Source organism: Pholcus phalangioides, unplaced genomic scaffold (assembly GCF_987345545.1).
Source record: "Pholcus phalangioides strain wild (caught in Gottingen) unplaced genomic scaffold, Ppha-v1.0 ptg000009l_1, whole genome shotgun sequence".
Taxonomy (NCBI): domain Eukaryota; kingdom Metazoa; phylum Arthropoda; class Arachnida; order Araneae; family Pholcidae; genus Pholcus; species Pholcus phalangioides.
Window position 1 is genome coordinate 56,929,782 of NW_028301602.1, and position 17,997 is coordinate 56,947,778.

The 17,997-nt window shown below is 34.7% G+C and overlaps 1 protein-coding gene across 1 annotated transcript; it reads right to left on the bottom strand.

Moving 5' to 3' along the window:
- Positions 1–669: 669 nt before the first annotated feature.
- On the bottom strand, positions 670–17,783 carry Pex11c (peroxisomal biogenesis factor 11c). Its single transcript, XM_089236612.1, has 4 exons — positions 17,389–17,783; positions 12,653–12,831; positions 8,738–8,794; positions 670–4,392 (listed from the first exon to the last, which is right to left on the bottom strand). Exons 1-4 carry the CDS (start codon positions 17,617–17,619, stop codon positions 4,185–4,187), a joined length of 675 nt encoding a protein of 224 aa, XP_089092738.1. The 5' UTR covers positions 17,620–17,783; the 3' UTR covers positions 670–4,184.
- Between the last annotated feature and the right edge of the window lie 214 nt (positions 17,784–17,997).

Here is a 17,997-nt window from a genome sequence, read left to right on the forward strand (position 1 = left end):
GGTGCGCTAACCCCTCGATGGTAGCAATTTTTTCTGCACCCGTGTCAGGAAAGTTTTCTGACAAGGACGAACCAGGTATTGAACTCGCAGCACCTCTAAACATCCTTTGGTACTTCAGGCAAGTATCTTATCGACCTGGGCCAATGTCCTGGTTAAGAAACCACTGCTGAAAAGGTTCAAAAGAAAACTGCTGATCGTTTTTTTTTCCAACAGTACATCTGTATGCTGAAGGTAAAGGCAACTATGGCAATTTTTTTAAAAATGTTAGGAATAACGTGATTTGCGGTACTTTTGTTAAAAATTTGTTAATGTAAAAATTGATGGCAGATGGCACTACACATATCAAGCATTATGCGGATACAAACTTCATGTTAGGTTTGCAACGCATACACGCACATTCCAAGATGTACCAATTCATTGAAAGTTCCACAGAGGAATATGTGTGTGGCTTAATAGTATTTTCATTACATTACACAAAGGTATAGGGCACTTTATAAAACAAGCGAGCTCCATTGAAAGACTACTAAAATAAATCTTTAAACTTCTATCCTGTGAAATTTCCTGTGCTGGAAATAAAGGGCATTCAAAAAAGGATTGCTTCTTCACATTTTTCTAGCAGAAACCTGGTTTAATTGAAATAATGCAAGTGAAATGACCCAATACATTGAAAAATAGCATATGGGAAATCTTTATTATCCTGGAAATTCAACTAATGAGAGCTAAACAAAAAATAATTTTGCGATTAGTTGTCAAATACAGAAAAATATACAAAATTTTTTTTATGGGAATGATAAATTAGCAGATGATCAAGATTTTTCTCTTAAAGAGGAAAGCTAATGATATAAAGAAAAGGCACATTTGGAAAGATACATAAAAATATTTATGCACATTAATTAGTAAAGCTCTGAAATAACTTAGTAAACATAAATTGTCAGAATTTAATTTTTTTTGTGAAGATATAAAGCTCTGAATATAGTTTCAATAAAAAAAAAGCTGTATATCATGGATAAATTTGAAATCAAACGGCAGAAATATTTATTCAGATATAATGTTCATAATTCCTATATTCCATTAAAAAAAACAAGTTTTTTGGAGAGAGATTCTGCATTTTTTTTTTTTACTACTAGGATCACAACACTAAGATAACATGTCTGGGTATATCAAGAAATATTATTGTCAATGATAAAACACAAAATCAATAACAAATTCGCAAATCAAAATTTCGGAAACAGTACAGTAATACCCCGAAGTTACACGGTAGGTGGGAACGGGGATAACCGCTAGGTCTGGGTATAGTGTTTTTTTATACAAATACGTACGAGTTAATTGGGAAAAAATTTTACTGTGACTATAATGATGTGCCACTCTGGGCTTCATAAATTTAACTTGTGTTTAGAAAATTGGGTAAGTCAGGGTATTACTGCACATCATTTTACAGTTCAATAATTGCGCAATTTAAGTTGAATTTTGCTGCCAACTTTCACATTTGACCAACTAATAACCCACTTAAAAAATTTTGGTTCAGTTTTAATGAATTGTTTTCCCAGCCTCAGGTTTTCACCACTACACAAACGCATAATACTTTCTTTCTAACCAAGCACAGCTCTAGTTTATTGCCGTGGGCAATTTACTGATGAATTGTGCTAGAAGTGTGTATGTGGGGGATACCTGCCAGTCTGATTGAAAATATAGTGTAGTGTTTGAATTTTTAATGCTGTCCCATCTATATTCAAATGTATAATGCTGACATTATAAATATGTGTAATATTCATACAACACGTGCCGATATGCACCAATTCATTAGAAATTCCTCAGAGGAATGTTTATGCGATGTATGGGAGGTTTTCCGGTAGCTTTCTATTTTTTTCAGTTCGTCTCTACACTTCATATTTTCAAAGTTTCCCCCCAATTTTTTTAACATCAATGCTTCAGCTGTTTCCCCCCCCCCCTTCATTTTAGGTCTATTAACTATTTTCTGAGAATGTTTTTATTCTGTTTGTTTTGGTCCACTCAAATCCTCAATTCATTAACATTCAACAAAACTTGTACATTCTCAGTATTTCTATTATCTGAAGAATACTGAATGACAAATATATATATAATAGCACTAATTTTTATTGAAACATTTCTCGAATTGTGTATACATACAATAAGCTCTCATTCAAAGCATTTGTGGGACAGAACAGTTCTTAAACACCAAATAGCTTGAAACAGCATCAATAAGCATCTTCTTTTCTAGCTCAGCTTCAGCGCGAACATAAAATTTATACATACAACTTAATACATGTAAAATTTTTTCACCGTAAGAAAATATTGTTCAATAAAAATGTGTAAGCTGTCAGAAAAATATGTATATTTGAAAATAATAGCATGCATAACTGTACTGGCATCTCCAGAGATATACGATCCTGTCTTGTAAATACAATCACATAAAATTATTTAAAGAAAAAGAAAAATAATTTTTTTCATAAACTTTGTTCTTTTGGCTAGAACTTTTATGGTGGTAGCGTACTGGATAGAGATATAGATGGCTTTTTCTCAGCCCAAAATATCAAAGAAACCAATATTTTCTGGATATTATGCCGAGGAGAACTTGGAAAGAAAAATCATCAGGTCTCTGTTGTGTCTCGAACCCAAGCCCTCTTGCAAACCGGGCAAGCATGCTACCATTTACACCACTGGAGACATGACCCTGCCTTCCTTATTTCACGCACTGTGGCATGAAGCATAATATGAATCCGTAGCATAATATCCAGAAAATATCTGTTTCCTTGATATCTCGGGCTGAGGGAAAACCACATCTCTCTCTCTCTCTCTCTCAACCGTTCCACCTGGAGACCATTTGATGAATTTAAGAGTTTACAAATACCTCTACTATAGCGACTCATGGCACTGGGCATAAAATAAAGGCAGGGTTGTGTTTTCAATGGTGTAAATGGTAGCATGCTTGCCTGGTTTGCAAGAGGGCCTAGGTTTGGAGTTTGACGACTTTTCTTTCCGAGTTCACCTCAGCATAATATCCAGAAAATATCTGGTTCTCCAATATGGAATATTGAAGGGAAAAAAACATTTTTTCCAGAGTTTGCATCACATTCAAATATCGATGACAGAGAATGGTCATTATGGGAACATTCAACATAAGAATGAAATACAGTTTGTTCTTCTACGAAGGATGGGGTAGAGGATAATGATAGCAGCTCAATCAAATCAGTGAGCATAGGGAGAATTCTTCCAAGTTTTTCAAACGATAAACATATTTGGAAAGCTTGAAAAGTTATAAAATATTCAATCTTCTCAACACAAAGAAAGACCAACTAGAATTAGGGCTCCTTGACATTATGGGCTGAACTCATCTACCACCTTTGAGCAAAATGCAACATCAGTATCGTCGATGTTCTCTATCCTGTTTTTTTTTAATGATTGGATGTCACTTTGAACAAAAAACTGGTTATGTCGCTCCAAGATGGAGGACGAGGAGCCATTCTGATTGTATAGGGGCCTTAACTAGAATGGCAATATTTAATCAATGTATACTGAATTAATACTTAATAATACTGAAATAAAAGATTACAGCAGAACTATGCAATCTAAATCAATAGTCCCTACAACATACAGGAGCTCCTCATTATACTGTGCCTCTACGGTGCACACAGTCAAAATTTTATGCTATGAAATATCAAAATTATACAGCAGTTTTGACATCACCTTTTTTGGTTTTCCAGAATGCACAATATAACAAGGGGATATTACTGTATTTTCATTTTTCTTATTTCTCTCTCCCCAAAAAAATATTTTGCCCCCCCCCCCCCAAAAAAAAATGTACATTCCATTTCTTCCTATAAAATATGATATATGCGAATATTTATTCCAGTCATTTCACATGTCTTGCATAAATTATTTTTTCTCTCCTATCACTCGGTAAGAAATTCAGTGTATTGAACAGTACAGAAGTATGCTCCAAGCACCTAAATGTAGTATGTACACAAGTTAACATAATTAATAAACATCGATTTAAATATTCAAAACAGTGATACACAAAGCACCATTGTATGGGCAATTTGTACATCTAAAATTATAATTATACATGTCTAACTGATGCTGGAGCAATATAATAATATGGGTACACAGCGTATCATACAGGTAAATCATTCACCACTTAATTCACGTATATGTGGTTTCACATATTATGCTTTTTCCATGTTCCTTATCATGAGAATCAGCCCTAGTACTGATGAGATAACACCGAGGCATCCAATCTGATTGGAGTTTAATTTTCCAGCCCACAATATGCTGCCGACGGGCAAATAGTTAATGGCCATAGCTGCGTCTGCTGCATTCTTTATAATTGATAGCATATGCTCCAACTGTTCCTTCACTATGTTCTCATGCACGCTAGATAAAATGTGAGAAAAAGTTCCAAAATAATTATTACATCAAGTAAATTAAAATAATAATCTCGGTATCAAATGTAGTTCAATTTAGTATGGGAGGGCGAAAAGACAATACTTGAAATGACAAAGATTGCTCATTAGACGGCGGTATTTTTTAATGAGTGAACACAATATTTTTATCATCAAGCATATTTTAGTTTTGAGCCTCTGTATCGGAAGGGGGGACATAATTGATGACCCAGAACTGCCATTAACCTCTCCAATGTTTTTTCCCTACTCCTTTCAATAAAAAGTATTTTTGCCTTCCCAATGCAAGGATCGACCAAAAGTAAAAACCTTGGGTTTCTGTGAAAACAGACAAAAAAGAGATGTTCGATTATTTTTTGATATACTTGCAAGTTTACAAGATTACTTACACAAATAGGCTTTAGCAATTTGATAACAATAGTAATGTGGTACTGGATATGGAGATTGGGGGATGCCTATGATTAAATATTCATTATTACTGTAAGTAGGGATTTTCAGCTCAGAAACAAGTATTTGATAGCTCATTTGTTTCTCATTTTAAAACAAGCCTCGTTTTTTTTTCAAACGAGAGATTTTAAAACTTCCTACTTTAGGGGACTTTTATATAACTTTGTAGGCAAAACTGTTGCATTAAAGCTATGCATGCATGAGCACCCACAGTATTTATTGACATGTACCTGAGCACGGCAGAATTTATTCAAAAATGAGAATTCTTTCATAAAGCTCAAATCAAGCACACGGGTCTTAAATACTTCTGATGCCCCTAACTTTAGTTCCTTCCACTTAAACTGAACGTTTAGATTCTAACACCATGTGCAAATCAGCGACGTGGAATGAAACGTGTATCAAATAAAAATTACAAAATGAGAAATAAATCCTCGAGTGTAATACTTTGTCGAAAAAGGACTATTGGATATAATATAATGAACAAATAGCTACAGTATATAATGTCAAATAAAATACTAGCGAACTATATAACGCTGAATTATTGTAGGCGTAAACTTGTATCTGGTCCATGAGCCTGAGCCAACTCAATATTTTTCTACATCTCGATAATACCTATAGAAATATTGGGTTCGAGGGCTTCCCCCCTCCACCCCACAATATTTTTTAGTTTTCCTGATACAGTAAAACTTGTCTTTAATGGAACCTGTATTAAGTGGAAACCTGTCTTAAACAGGAAAAAAATCTTTGTCCCATGATTTCAATGCCAAAATGCATATTGAAAAACTTGGATTAAACAGAACCTGTGAAACATGAGAAAGGAAAATTTCACCCTCTTATTGAAAAAATTTCACATTAACACAATGAGTGTTACACGACCAAGGGATCATATAAAATATTAAAGTGCTCTACCAAAATTTTTGCAATCTCTGTGCTTGCCAACGTGGGTTCTACATTATCCATCCCATACATTAGCAAAAACAGTTTCTGTACTTGATACTGTGATATTAATAAGCCATATGGAGTAAAGTTGCTGCTTCCGAAATTGTAACAATTTGTTTTTTGGAAAAGCAGGCTTTTCTATGGAAAATCAGTGCAAGGGTTGGATTTCTAAATGATATGCAAGACTCACAAAATTTCATGCAAGCTGCTTTCTGTGATCACGGGACGCTGAAGATCATATAAACATAGAGAACAATGTTCATGCAAACTGGACCTCACACGAGAGATATTGACACTCTTATTGAAATTTTGAGAAAGTCAAGGAAAAAAAAGGATGAACATGAGATGAATGTAGTCCTTTTGGAAGAACAACAGCATAGGGCGAAGTCCTATATAGATAATGTCAAAACCTTGAAAGAACTTCAGCAATTTTACTTTACATCATTAAGGGCTCAGTGATATTTAGAATAATTTCTGAAGCAAAACTGTTTACTGAAAGTCAGGCAGCAAAAAGCTGTGAACTGCATACAAAAAACTTATTTACTAGAAAAAATATTTTTTATTTATTTATAATACTTTCTTTTTTTTAATTTTTCATTCACTATTCAGTGATGCAAATAGTAAATGTATGAAATGCTCCAAATCAGCAAATATAAATTTTCGCTCAAGCAGAGGGAAAAAAAGACTTCTCTAGTGAAAAACGTGTTTTCAATCTACTCACACAAAACATTCTCAAGGTTACATTCTTATCTCAAATTGGCGCACCCACACTTGGAAAGCAAAAGAATAGTGCTTTGTATTTCTTCCATAGGACCTCCAATGTAATATTACATCAGAAATATTGAACAAGTTAATGCAGCCCAACAATTTCAAATTGGTATAAATACAACAGTATAGTCTTATTATACGGAAGAGTAGATGACTGCATAATAATACTCCAAAAAATCATCAACGAATAGGGGGAAATACCAGGAACATCCTGATATTTGCCCTTATTCATTGAAGATTTTTTGGAGCAGTCTTATTTTATTAATATTATTATTTATTCATTTTTGAAAACAAGTCTTGAATCAAAATTTTCAATGCAGACCTAAAATCCATTCATTTCATACAATCACAGCATTGATTTAGTAAGACCTTGGTATAACGTCCATCACCTTTGATGTCATTCTGTCCTTCCTACAATGTCAGTTTAAAAGGGTCTCTGCCAGTATAATTACCAAAGTGGGCTTGTTATTAAGTCATTTCACTTATGAAGTCCGTTTTACTCAGTCAACAGGGGTGACGTTATACCTAGGTCACATTGTACTAGTATAGGGATTAATTGGACACAGTAGAGAATAGATTTCCAGCTAGGGTTTCGCAAGATGCTTTTTGGGATTCCACAGACTCAAACATCACAGAACCCTTAAGAATCATGGAACCTGGAAAGCTTGGTAATAAAAAAATGTCTTGTTACTGATGTGGTAGCCATTTTAAATTTTCATGAAATAATATCATTTAAACAGATTTAGACCATTTGGTTATTTTTGTCGCACTATTTCTAGAAAATATTGAACACCTTTGATGCTATCTCTAGAAATAGAGTTACAATAAAACTGTTATTTGGAAAATATTAAAAACATCTCTATTAATTCACTAAATTCTACTCGCAAAAGAAACGAAAGTCATATGAAAATATGAGAAATATTCAATATTTGAAAAATTATAAAAAAAAAGTGATCAAGCTTAACCTTCAAAATATGCACTTATTCCAAAAATTCTTTGATTTTATGAAAGACAAAATATGCAAATGCATATGTATTTGCATATAATCTGGGCTCTAGTTATCATCATCATTAGATGTCTAAGAAGCATTTATTAGGCCACACAAGTCTAAAACTTTTTAACATCTGATTGACTGACATTTCAATGATCACAGCATATATTAATGGTTTTCAGCTGGGCAGTTCGTGCTCTACCCTAATTGGTTATTGTGGATCTGAACCTAATGGCTTATAAGCGTCATCTATTAGTCTAAAAAGATGCAATTCCAAAAGAGGCTGAGCTGACTGTCCGTTTGATTAGTTTTTAGACACCATCTGATGATGATCTTAGCACCTGGGAGGGGGCAGAATTTGCCTAAAAGGAAGAGTGGCACATCTGTCACGTTGGTCCTGTTTCTTAAATTGGTCTTCATTGACAGCAAATCTGGATATTATGACCTTTTATGAAGATGATTGTTGATTTTTTTTTTCTCAATGTATGAAGGAAAGACTTTTTTCTGGATATTATGGCACAGTGAACCTGGAAAGAAAAGCCTACTAGCCTCTGTCAGGAATCGCTTTGTGTCATGCTAAAGACAGTAAATAAGGAAGGAATGGTCATGTTTTCTGTGGTGTATATAGATGGTGCGCTTGCACAGATTTCAAGAAGAATGGGTTTGATTTCCAACGGATATTAATAGACTTTTCCTTCCAAGTTCACCTTAGCATAATATGCAGAAAAAAAAAAAGTCTTTCCTTCATTATGAACTTTTGTTTTTAACCTGAATTGGAACATTAAGGAGCCTAATAATACGACATTTAAATGTTTATTTAAAAAAAAAAAATATAACAACTGATAACAGTAAAATTTGTAGTGAATCTACATATTGATAGAAGTAATCAGTGTCAAGAAGTTAGATGGGTCAGCCTGGTATTTCAAGGATCTCTAGTGTCTGAGAAACAAGAAAAAAGAAATCAACTTATACAGGCAACTGCTTTTAGTCCACACAAACTCGCTTTCACTCCGGGACAGGTACAAAAAGTAATCAGTGACTGAAAATTTTCTACACTATATCGTTTAATTTGCAATGTGGAAAATAATGTTTTTTTCTTCTTCTGATGTGGTCGAGAAAACTAAGAAGGTTGCGCAATATATGATACAAGAAATATTAACAAAGGATAACTTACCTCAAGTTTTTTAGCCCGTATGTTTTCTTCTGAAGGATGGAAACCTTGATTAAGCTCCTGAAACATAATTACGAACTATTATTATGTTGCTATTAAAGGTGAATAAATATTGCACTAAACTAAAAACGGCATAATTGAAGCCTATATTCAGCTATAAAGTTGTTTCCAAGTAATTCATCAACAATATTCAAATGTTTGTCAACAAAATTTGAGAGAGTTGAAATAAACTCTAAAAAATTAAAACATGGGTGTTAAACTTTTAGCCCTCAAAGGTCTAGTGGTAGTTTGCAACATTCCAACAAGATGCGAACAATATCGCTATTACTAAAAAAAAAACCTTTTAAATAATTTTTTTCAACAAAAAATATAAATCATTCATGTCAAAAAAATTATGAACAGAATGAATTGGCAGCGACAGCTCTTTATGAAACCAGATAAATATTTAGGAAGCATTACAAGCCTTTTATTTTCCATAGCCTTCAATGAAAGTTCGGGCAGTTATGATACGGCTCAAATTACCATTTCTTAGCTTCGTCAGCTTGAACACACAATATTATTAATTAATAGTAATGAAGAGATTTTTTGATTTTTTTCATCTATGAAGCCAGAAGCTATGAAGCCTATCTTCCACAACATAAAAATATATTTTTCCAAGACTTGCAGAAGAATTGTAGGAAATGTATCCAGACATTCTTAAACTGCAAAATCTTTGCTTCTTTTTTCCTCTTCTTGCCATTGCGTCAGTCATCAACACTCTCAAACATCTTCATCTGATCCACAGGATTATAAAATACACCTCCAATTCTAGAAATTTCTTAAAGATATTACAGAGTGAATTTGAGAGTGCTATCTTATTACACAGTAAATATGTTGGTTGTGTGCCTCATCATATAGTTCTAAAGACACTTTTTAAGCAAGGTCACATTTTTCCTAGAACCGAAAGTCCAAGATTCATTTCCTTAATAATGAAAAATTGGAGTGGGATTTAGCATTCTTGATTGATATTACAGAATATTTGAATCAGGGTTCTTAAATATTGTCATATTTTTAAAAATATCAGAAATTTTGATGCATATCAGATATTTTTGATAGAACAGTCAACATACTGTTGATTATGAATGTTCTAAGGCATAATGGATGATGTAAATAAATATAGACATAGGTGGAGATAGACTTGGAAGTCTGGGGGGGGGGACGATTATGATGATGTCAATTCATATATATACATTAGATCAGTCGACTCCACCTTTGACCCTGGGGGGGGGGGGCAATGCCCCCTACACTCCCCCTGTATCTCCACCCATGAATATAGGTGTGTGTAGAACATATCCCCTAACCTAAAAACCTTCATCAGATAATTTATATTAATATAATGTTTTTAGTATAATTTTTCACATTTAATATGATAATTGTGATCCAATATATTTTTGATAGAATAGTTCAGTTACTGTTGATAACAAATGTTCTCACCAATGCTGTAAACTAAAATTAAGAAAATTTCAAACTTGACACCAAGATTTTCATTTGATGTTTACTAACAAGACATTTTAAATCCTTTTTTACCTCTGACAGGAGAAACAGGTTTTGAAAATATCCTATAGCCTATATTTTCCTGACTGAAAATATCAAACTCTTCTCAACTGACTTTTTTCCTTTTGAGAACAAATCACGAAACATTTACATATGAAATAATTTATGATTGAAAAATTATTTTCACTACAAAATATCAAATGATTTTCGACTGAAAATATCATATACAGAAGCCTCTCGATAGTCCGGCCATGCACTAATCCAGCGAATTTTTTCTTCAAGCCACAGAACAGGGAAACATGTCATTGCATGTCTTTGTGCAGAAGTTCATACAGTGCATGCTGCTGTTAATGTGATCACATGAGGACTCTGGGTTTCTGACAACAGTAATCAAATCACCTTCAACTTATATGATTGATCTTCACGTAACTATATCTAAAAGGCATCCAAAAGCAAATATGATGACCATACATCCAGTCTCAAGTTTAATTCAACGGAATTTACAAAATGTTCAATCTTGCCGTTTTCTTTTTCCATATTGTTATAAAACAAGATATATTTGCTTTAACTTAAAATCCTGCATTTATTATTATTGTTCAGCCATTATGATGAGTGAATGAAATCATTTAATATGTTTTACAAATTTTGATGATTTTTATAATGTACATCGATTGATAAATGTCAATGAACCCTGATTTAAATGAATTAAATAATAAACTTCAAATTAAAGATCAACTATGAACACATTCACATGATGAATTTGGCAAGTTTATGATGTAAATTGAATTTGTTCAAAGAACATTAATCTTTGGTCAGAAGCAACTCATCCCAGAGATTAAATTTTTACCTAGGCTTAAGGGGAAAGCTTATCAAACTCAAACAAGGTAATATTTACTTTTTTTGCGTAACTTTTTTATATTTCCTTGTAATTCCCAAAGCAGAAGGTTTTGCATTGTTCTGCAATAAGCCCTCAGTTGACTGAAAATGTTCTGTGGCAAAAATTAGTTTATAGTGTTTTTCCGTTTTTCATGCAAAAAACTCTTTGTTTAAAACACTTCACGAAATTGTTCTGCAGTAGCACTGATTGTTCGGTGACGCACGTCACAGATTTTGGCATATTCTGCTTTAAGGCTTGTAATTTTCAATAACAAAGTTCTATGTGTGTCAACAATTGATCAATAAGAATCTTGGTAGGTATGTAGAATTAATTTCACTGTTAATTTATAAAAGGGCTGGACAAATCGCAAAGAACTCTAGGTGCCAGAACAATTTTTCTGAGTAAAAAAATTTTTACTTGAAGAAAAAGGTCCAAAATAATGCATTGCTTGACTTTTTCAGGACATAGTGACCGTCTTTAAAGTTGGCCGATATGCTGCTATAAAATCCAAACATTTTGTGCTACTCTTAGTTTGTAATTTAGTAACTTACACAAAGAAAATTTTAGGCACCAAGACAAGTTGTTTAGTTGACCTGGAGCCTGGGATTTGCCCAGCCCTGATTTATAATTCTTCTTCTACTTCCCTCAGATTCTAATTGAACACTTTTTAAATTTTTAATAATTGGCAGCATGCACGAACACAATTTTGAAGCAGATGCTTGGAGGTCCCTTTGAGTTTGACACCCCTGGTATACAGGGTGACTACTAAAGTCCCTCAGCCACAAATTACTGGCAAACCATTGATCCTAAAGGCATAATTCCAATTACAAAAAGTATCCAAATATCGTGTACAACTCAGATGCATCATTCAAGTTGCAAGGGGTTGGTTGTACAGTTATTAAAATAAAATAAAAAATTAACTTTTTATACAAATACCTTGTCCTCAAAAATCTAATTAGAAAGTTACTCCCCCATGTCTTCTGAGCCTCCCGAAAAAAATTACATGTTCTTAAGCGCAATATTTACTTAGATATTTGAATTTGAAAACTGTTAATAATGAGGGAAAGAATGGCATAAACTAACAGACAAGCGCGCTATATGGTTCTTTCCTGTCTATTCAGCGATTTTTTGAATTCAAAATATTTCAGCAAATATTGCACTTGGAAAAATGGAATTTTTTATGTTAGGCCCAGAAGAGACAGGGCAACAACTTTCTAATTAGATTTTTTGATGACTGGATTTTTGGTGTTCATATAAGTTATAATTTTTTATTTTAATAACTGCACAATTGCTTGTAATATATGAATGACGTATCTGAGGTCCACATATTTATAACTCTGGATCGTTCCAATTTTAGTATATGTACTGCCGAAGCGAGTACACATATTTATAACTGGAAGTATGTCTTTGAGATTGACGGTTCGCTAGTAATTAGTAGCCAAGGGACTTGAGAAGTCATCTTGTAGATGATAAAATAAAAAATATAATTTCTTTTGTCATGCACACACCTTACAATACTGATGTATGACGATAAACCCCAAAGGAAAGCTCCCATGGTATACCACAATGAACTGCTGGCATTCAGAAATTTCTTCTCAGCTGCCCAAGCTATATGCTCTACCGGGAAATAGATTTGGTCGACAATATTGTTCAGTATACCTAAAACTCTCAAAAATATATCTTTATCCTGGAAAGAGATAAATAAATATTTAAGAAATGATTAATTTGCATATAGTTAATAATTCTGGATGTTAGCATCATTGCATGCAGGACTGGGTGATATTATGGAAAATTTGACATTATGATACAACGTCAATCTTACATCATGATATAATGATATATAGATATGCCACTCTGACCATAAGCAGATACAGGTTTTTGTAAAAGGGGGTGGGGGCAAATAATTTCAATCTTCACTCTTCTGCCTATGATATATATTTTTTACTGAATTGGGGAAGGGCAATGAGGGTGCCCCCTCCTGTATCCACTTATGCTCAGGGCCAAATTTTGATATGGGAGGGGGTTGCGACTAAGATCAGCCAGCAGGGTTGAACAGTTTCTTCCAAAGTGGACTTGCCGGAAGAAATAGGTTTCTTCTGAGCGGAAGAGAAAAAAAAAACTTGTTTTCTTTCAATAATTAATCATATAAGTTGGAATTTATGCTTTAGATTATAGGCCTAGCAAATGTATATTTTCTATAACATTAAGTATATTTAATTTTACTAACTTAATTACAAGCTTATATATATGCAAATTAATAACTGCATCAGTCTTTTGCAGTGTTAATCAGTTTCTTTCATTCGAAAAAACTGGACTGTGCTGCAACAAACCAACTCTGCTTCTTCCCGGCAGAAGAAACTAGTCTTCTTTTCGTATTCATCATTTACACTTATAACATTGAATCTAATTTCAATCTAATTGACAAAATTATTTTTGACTTCTTTAAGTTGCCAAACAGTTAAAAACAATTAAAGACAAACACTGCTACTTTTTATGTGGGAATCAGGGTCTGATTTATGTTCAACAAGTCATAGCCCCCCCCCCCCCAGGGTGGTACTGACAGAGCTCCAGCCCATGGAGTTTTTTTATGCTATAAATTTACTATAGAAAGGCCCATGAAAAGGCTGGATTGGGATCCAAAGATCCCAGCTTAGGGTCCCTGTTTTAGGAGCCATGCAGCAAGTAATGTGATCCAAGTTATAAAGAAAAGGCTGAAAATCATAACTTTTTCTAATTCATACCTGATGAACATGAAACATAAAAGGTTTATTCTTCAATTTCTCTCCCCACAAAGGAAAATTTCAAATAATTCCGTTTTCATAGATTTTCTAAGCATAGATACTTCTCATTGATTTAACATTGCATACATGAGTTAGGGAAAAAGCTAGTCAAAAATTAAATAAATATCAGAAAAATAAAAAATAAATATCTTGATAGCAAGCGAACCTGTAGTATCTGCTCGGAAAAAAAAGGAAAAAATTCAGCAGATTGAAACAGTGAAAAAAATACAGCAATTTCACATATGAATAGATCCTCCTTTTCTCCTTGTTCGCTGATAGAAATGATGTTGCCATTCATGTATGCATATTCGTTTGCAAAATCAGTTCTGCCATGCATGCTGATGTCTACATCAGATAAGAAAAATTCCCACGTGCATTCACTATATCCCGACTGCCACTTTCAACTCAATGTAAGAAAATCTTCCTTGATACATTGCACAGGCGAATTCGTTAAACCGGTATTGCGATGTTGGATATAGAAATTAATTATATATTGCCGTGTTCAAAATTGCTAAATCAGGATATCAATGTAGGAGCTTACCTGTAGTTTATTATGAATGGATATGTCGCCCAGTCTTAATCACATGTATATTTTAAGTGCTATTGATAAATTGTTTTACAGATGTCAAAGTTTGTCTTTGGAAAACTTGCGCTGCTTTGGCAAATACATTTCACTAGCAGGAGCAGATCCAGGCCAATGTGTTCTGAGGGGACGATTAATTATGCATGTTTGTAGGAGCACCCAGTATTTTATGGGACAGACCAATTTTTCCCATATTTATGCAGCTCTTGCAAGGGATGATTGCCTTAATATCTATAGAAGATATTTAATTTGAATGCCAATAAAAGATATAGATACAAGCCATCATAGGAGTAGCAGGTTGTCAAATTGCAGGGCTATATAGTAAGGGTTGTCTTATAACTTGCTCTTACCACCTTGACTCAGCAGGCATGGTTTCCAATCAGGTGCGTGACATCACTGTTCAACTAAAGCCTGACCTCAAAATACTATTGTAGCTAATGGCAATTAACCAGTTCTATCTCTGGGTGATGTCAGCTGAATGAATACCAGAACTTTGCTACTAGAATTATTCCGTTGCTGAGATCTCTTCCAGCCCAGCTTTGTGGCAGAGTCTGGAATACTTTATTTTGTGTCAAAAAAAGAAAAAAAAAAGAAAAGGACAAACAAAATGTTTACAACATATTTTTCCGGACAATTGGGTACTGCCACAATCAACAAATTTTGTGGTGATTACAGACGAGATAGGGTTGGGAGTTGGAGAAAAGTTTCAGTGGTTTCGTTAGACAGATGAATGCACGCATATTAGGATAGAGGTATATTTTAAAAGCAATTGGAGAGGGACCACATGTCATCTCATCTGTTATCTTACACTTGCGGGTGATGTGAGCTGGTACCAACTCCAATGTGTCACGAGACAGCCTTTATTATATGGCTATGGTTAAAATATGCCTTAGACATGGCTGGTTTTAGGATGGAAAAGTAAGATGGTAAATGTTCGAATTTTTATGTTATGTAAGTATCATGCTGCAGGTCTGCCTGCTTTCTTCCAAGAAGCTTTTTCAGGATTCAAAACCACCGCTTTACGATACCTATAGGTGTGTGATAAAAACGCATATGCCATAATTTGGGCTGTAAATAATCAAATACAGTGAAACCTCCATACACTGATACTGTATGGACAAAAAAAAAAATGTTTCAAAAGGAATTATGGTTATACAGAGGGGCGCCAAATTCATGCTATTCTTGGCATAAAATATATGTTTTAATATTTATTTGCAGCAAAAAAATCTAATTGATTAGTTGATGAATAAAATTAAGTTAGCCATTTAACCCTGTAAAGCAGTTTACTGCATCATACTTTTGTATATTTCACAGCAACGAGCAAAATACTGATGTTATCAAACAACCTCGAAAGAACAAAAACTGGTGAGAAATTCAAAAATATATTGAAGTCTATTTTGAGAACGATATAATGAGATACTGTTGTACCCCAGTTTTAAAAATTCTTTAGAAAATATCATATTAGCGGGACTTTATCATTGTACAGGATATCATTGTATCAACAGGAGTTAAACATTAGGCTATCCCAAATACGATTTGAAAAAAATCAAATCATTTCAGAGAGATTTATCCTCATATTGAGTATGACTATAGTAAAGTTTAATTGAGTCTAGTATAATTGTAGTCATAAAGTTATTGGAAACATTAGAAGAAAAAGCTTGAACCCAATTTTCTACAGGTATTGAGAAGTACATTTACGGGAAGGTGGGGAGGAACTAGCGACCTATAGCATTGAGCCGCAAATTTGAGCAATAGTTGGTCAAGAAAATTAGAATGACTGCAAAATTTTTAAAGGTCACAGGCGTAAAATCACAAATCTGCCCCAAAGGGCTTCCGAGACTAGGTCAGTGAGTGACCAAAATACAGTATGCTAGCATGTGAGTGACTTGAAGATTGACCGAAGTGACTGGAAGAGAGAACGAAGGAGCAAATTGTGTGAACGACTAAAAGAATGACCAAGAAAGTGTGCAAGCATGTGAGCAACGAAAACAGTGCGCAAGTTTTCTAACCATCTCTGGTATGAGAAACTAGGTCATTTAATGCCTAAAAGGGTGAGCAAAAAATGACCAAGAAAGTGTTCACGCATGTGAGTGTCCAAAACATAGACAGGCTGAGATTATGCTATAAAAGTTTTGTAAAAGAACTTTTATAAAACTTGAATAATTCAACTAATAAGGGCAGTGGTTACATTCGAGCAAATGCAACCAGTGATCTTATTGGTTGAATTTTTCAAGTTTTATCAGAGAGCTTTTACAAAACCTTTATAGTGTAGGAGACAGGGGTGGGTGTAGGGTGGTTAATTTGAAGAAATAGTGAGTCAAGAAAATTGGACTAAAATGGGAGAAGGGCGGCAAAAGTATAAATACACCTCTGCTGTTATAATGGAGATGGTGGGAAATATTGGAAAGGGAGGTTTCAGGACCCTATGGGTTTATGAGCAGTTGAATTCGACATTTAATTCATGGCGAATGTGTTTTAGTCATGTTTCACAACCACACCCACCCACCCAGTTCTGCAACTAGGTGCTTGGTCAGCCGGGGCAAGCAGGGCCGCAAACTAGGGGGGCGGGAGCAGGCGGCTCTCATGCCCCGGACCAGAGGGGCTGCAAGTTTAATTCTCAAACCTTACCTTAGGGGGGCGCCAAAATGCGCACTTGCCCCGGGTGATCAAGCATCTAGTTGCGGCCCTGGGGGCAAGAGCGAGCATTTGACCAACCCCTCCCCGATGGTGAAAGAGAGGTTTAAAGGGTGAAATTTGCACCCTCTCATGTCCGGCGCCCGTGCCCCCCCCTCTAGTTGCGGCCCCACCCTTTGCGCCTGTCATGTACCAGGATAATGATAAACATGCAAGAAAGCTAAACAATATGAACGAATAGAATTACTTGGCGTCCTCCCAAGCCATAGGACAGGGTGTACTTCAACATGGGCAGGTCGTCGAAGAGCCTCAGTATCATGCGGCAGTAGCTGAGTTCTTGACTGATGGTCAAAAAGTTTCGCGACACGGGTCCTCGTCCTCCGGTCTTGCAGCTGAGGTACAGGCAGCAGTAGCCGACGGCCCGCATCACTTTGTCGCGACCCTCGTGGCTCTCCAACAACTTCACCACGACGTCCATCTTCTTGCAATTATTTCAATTTCCTTCCATCAACCAGGAAAAAAGAAAACGCTTCTGGGGGGAAAAAAGCAATATGGTAAACAAACAATAATCATAATCGGTTGGTTGAAGTTTACTGCCATCTGTTGACGCGACTGTCATTAAACATATTCAACAGCTGATTTGATTTCAAGATAAAATCTTTTGCTGCCATCTAGGAACTAAAAAGTCAAACTCAAATGTTTTGTTTCGATTTTTCGTCGTTAGATGGCATTAAAAGTACCGTGGTTTGAAGAAAGAGTGATGCGGAAGATAATGTGGGAAAAAAAAGAAAGAAAAAAATTTTTTTTTTAAATATATATTTTTTTTCAAGTTTTGGTTTTACTCAGGAGCATTACA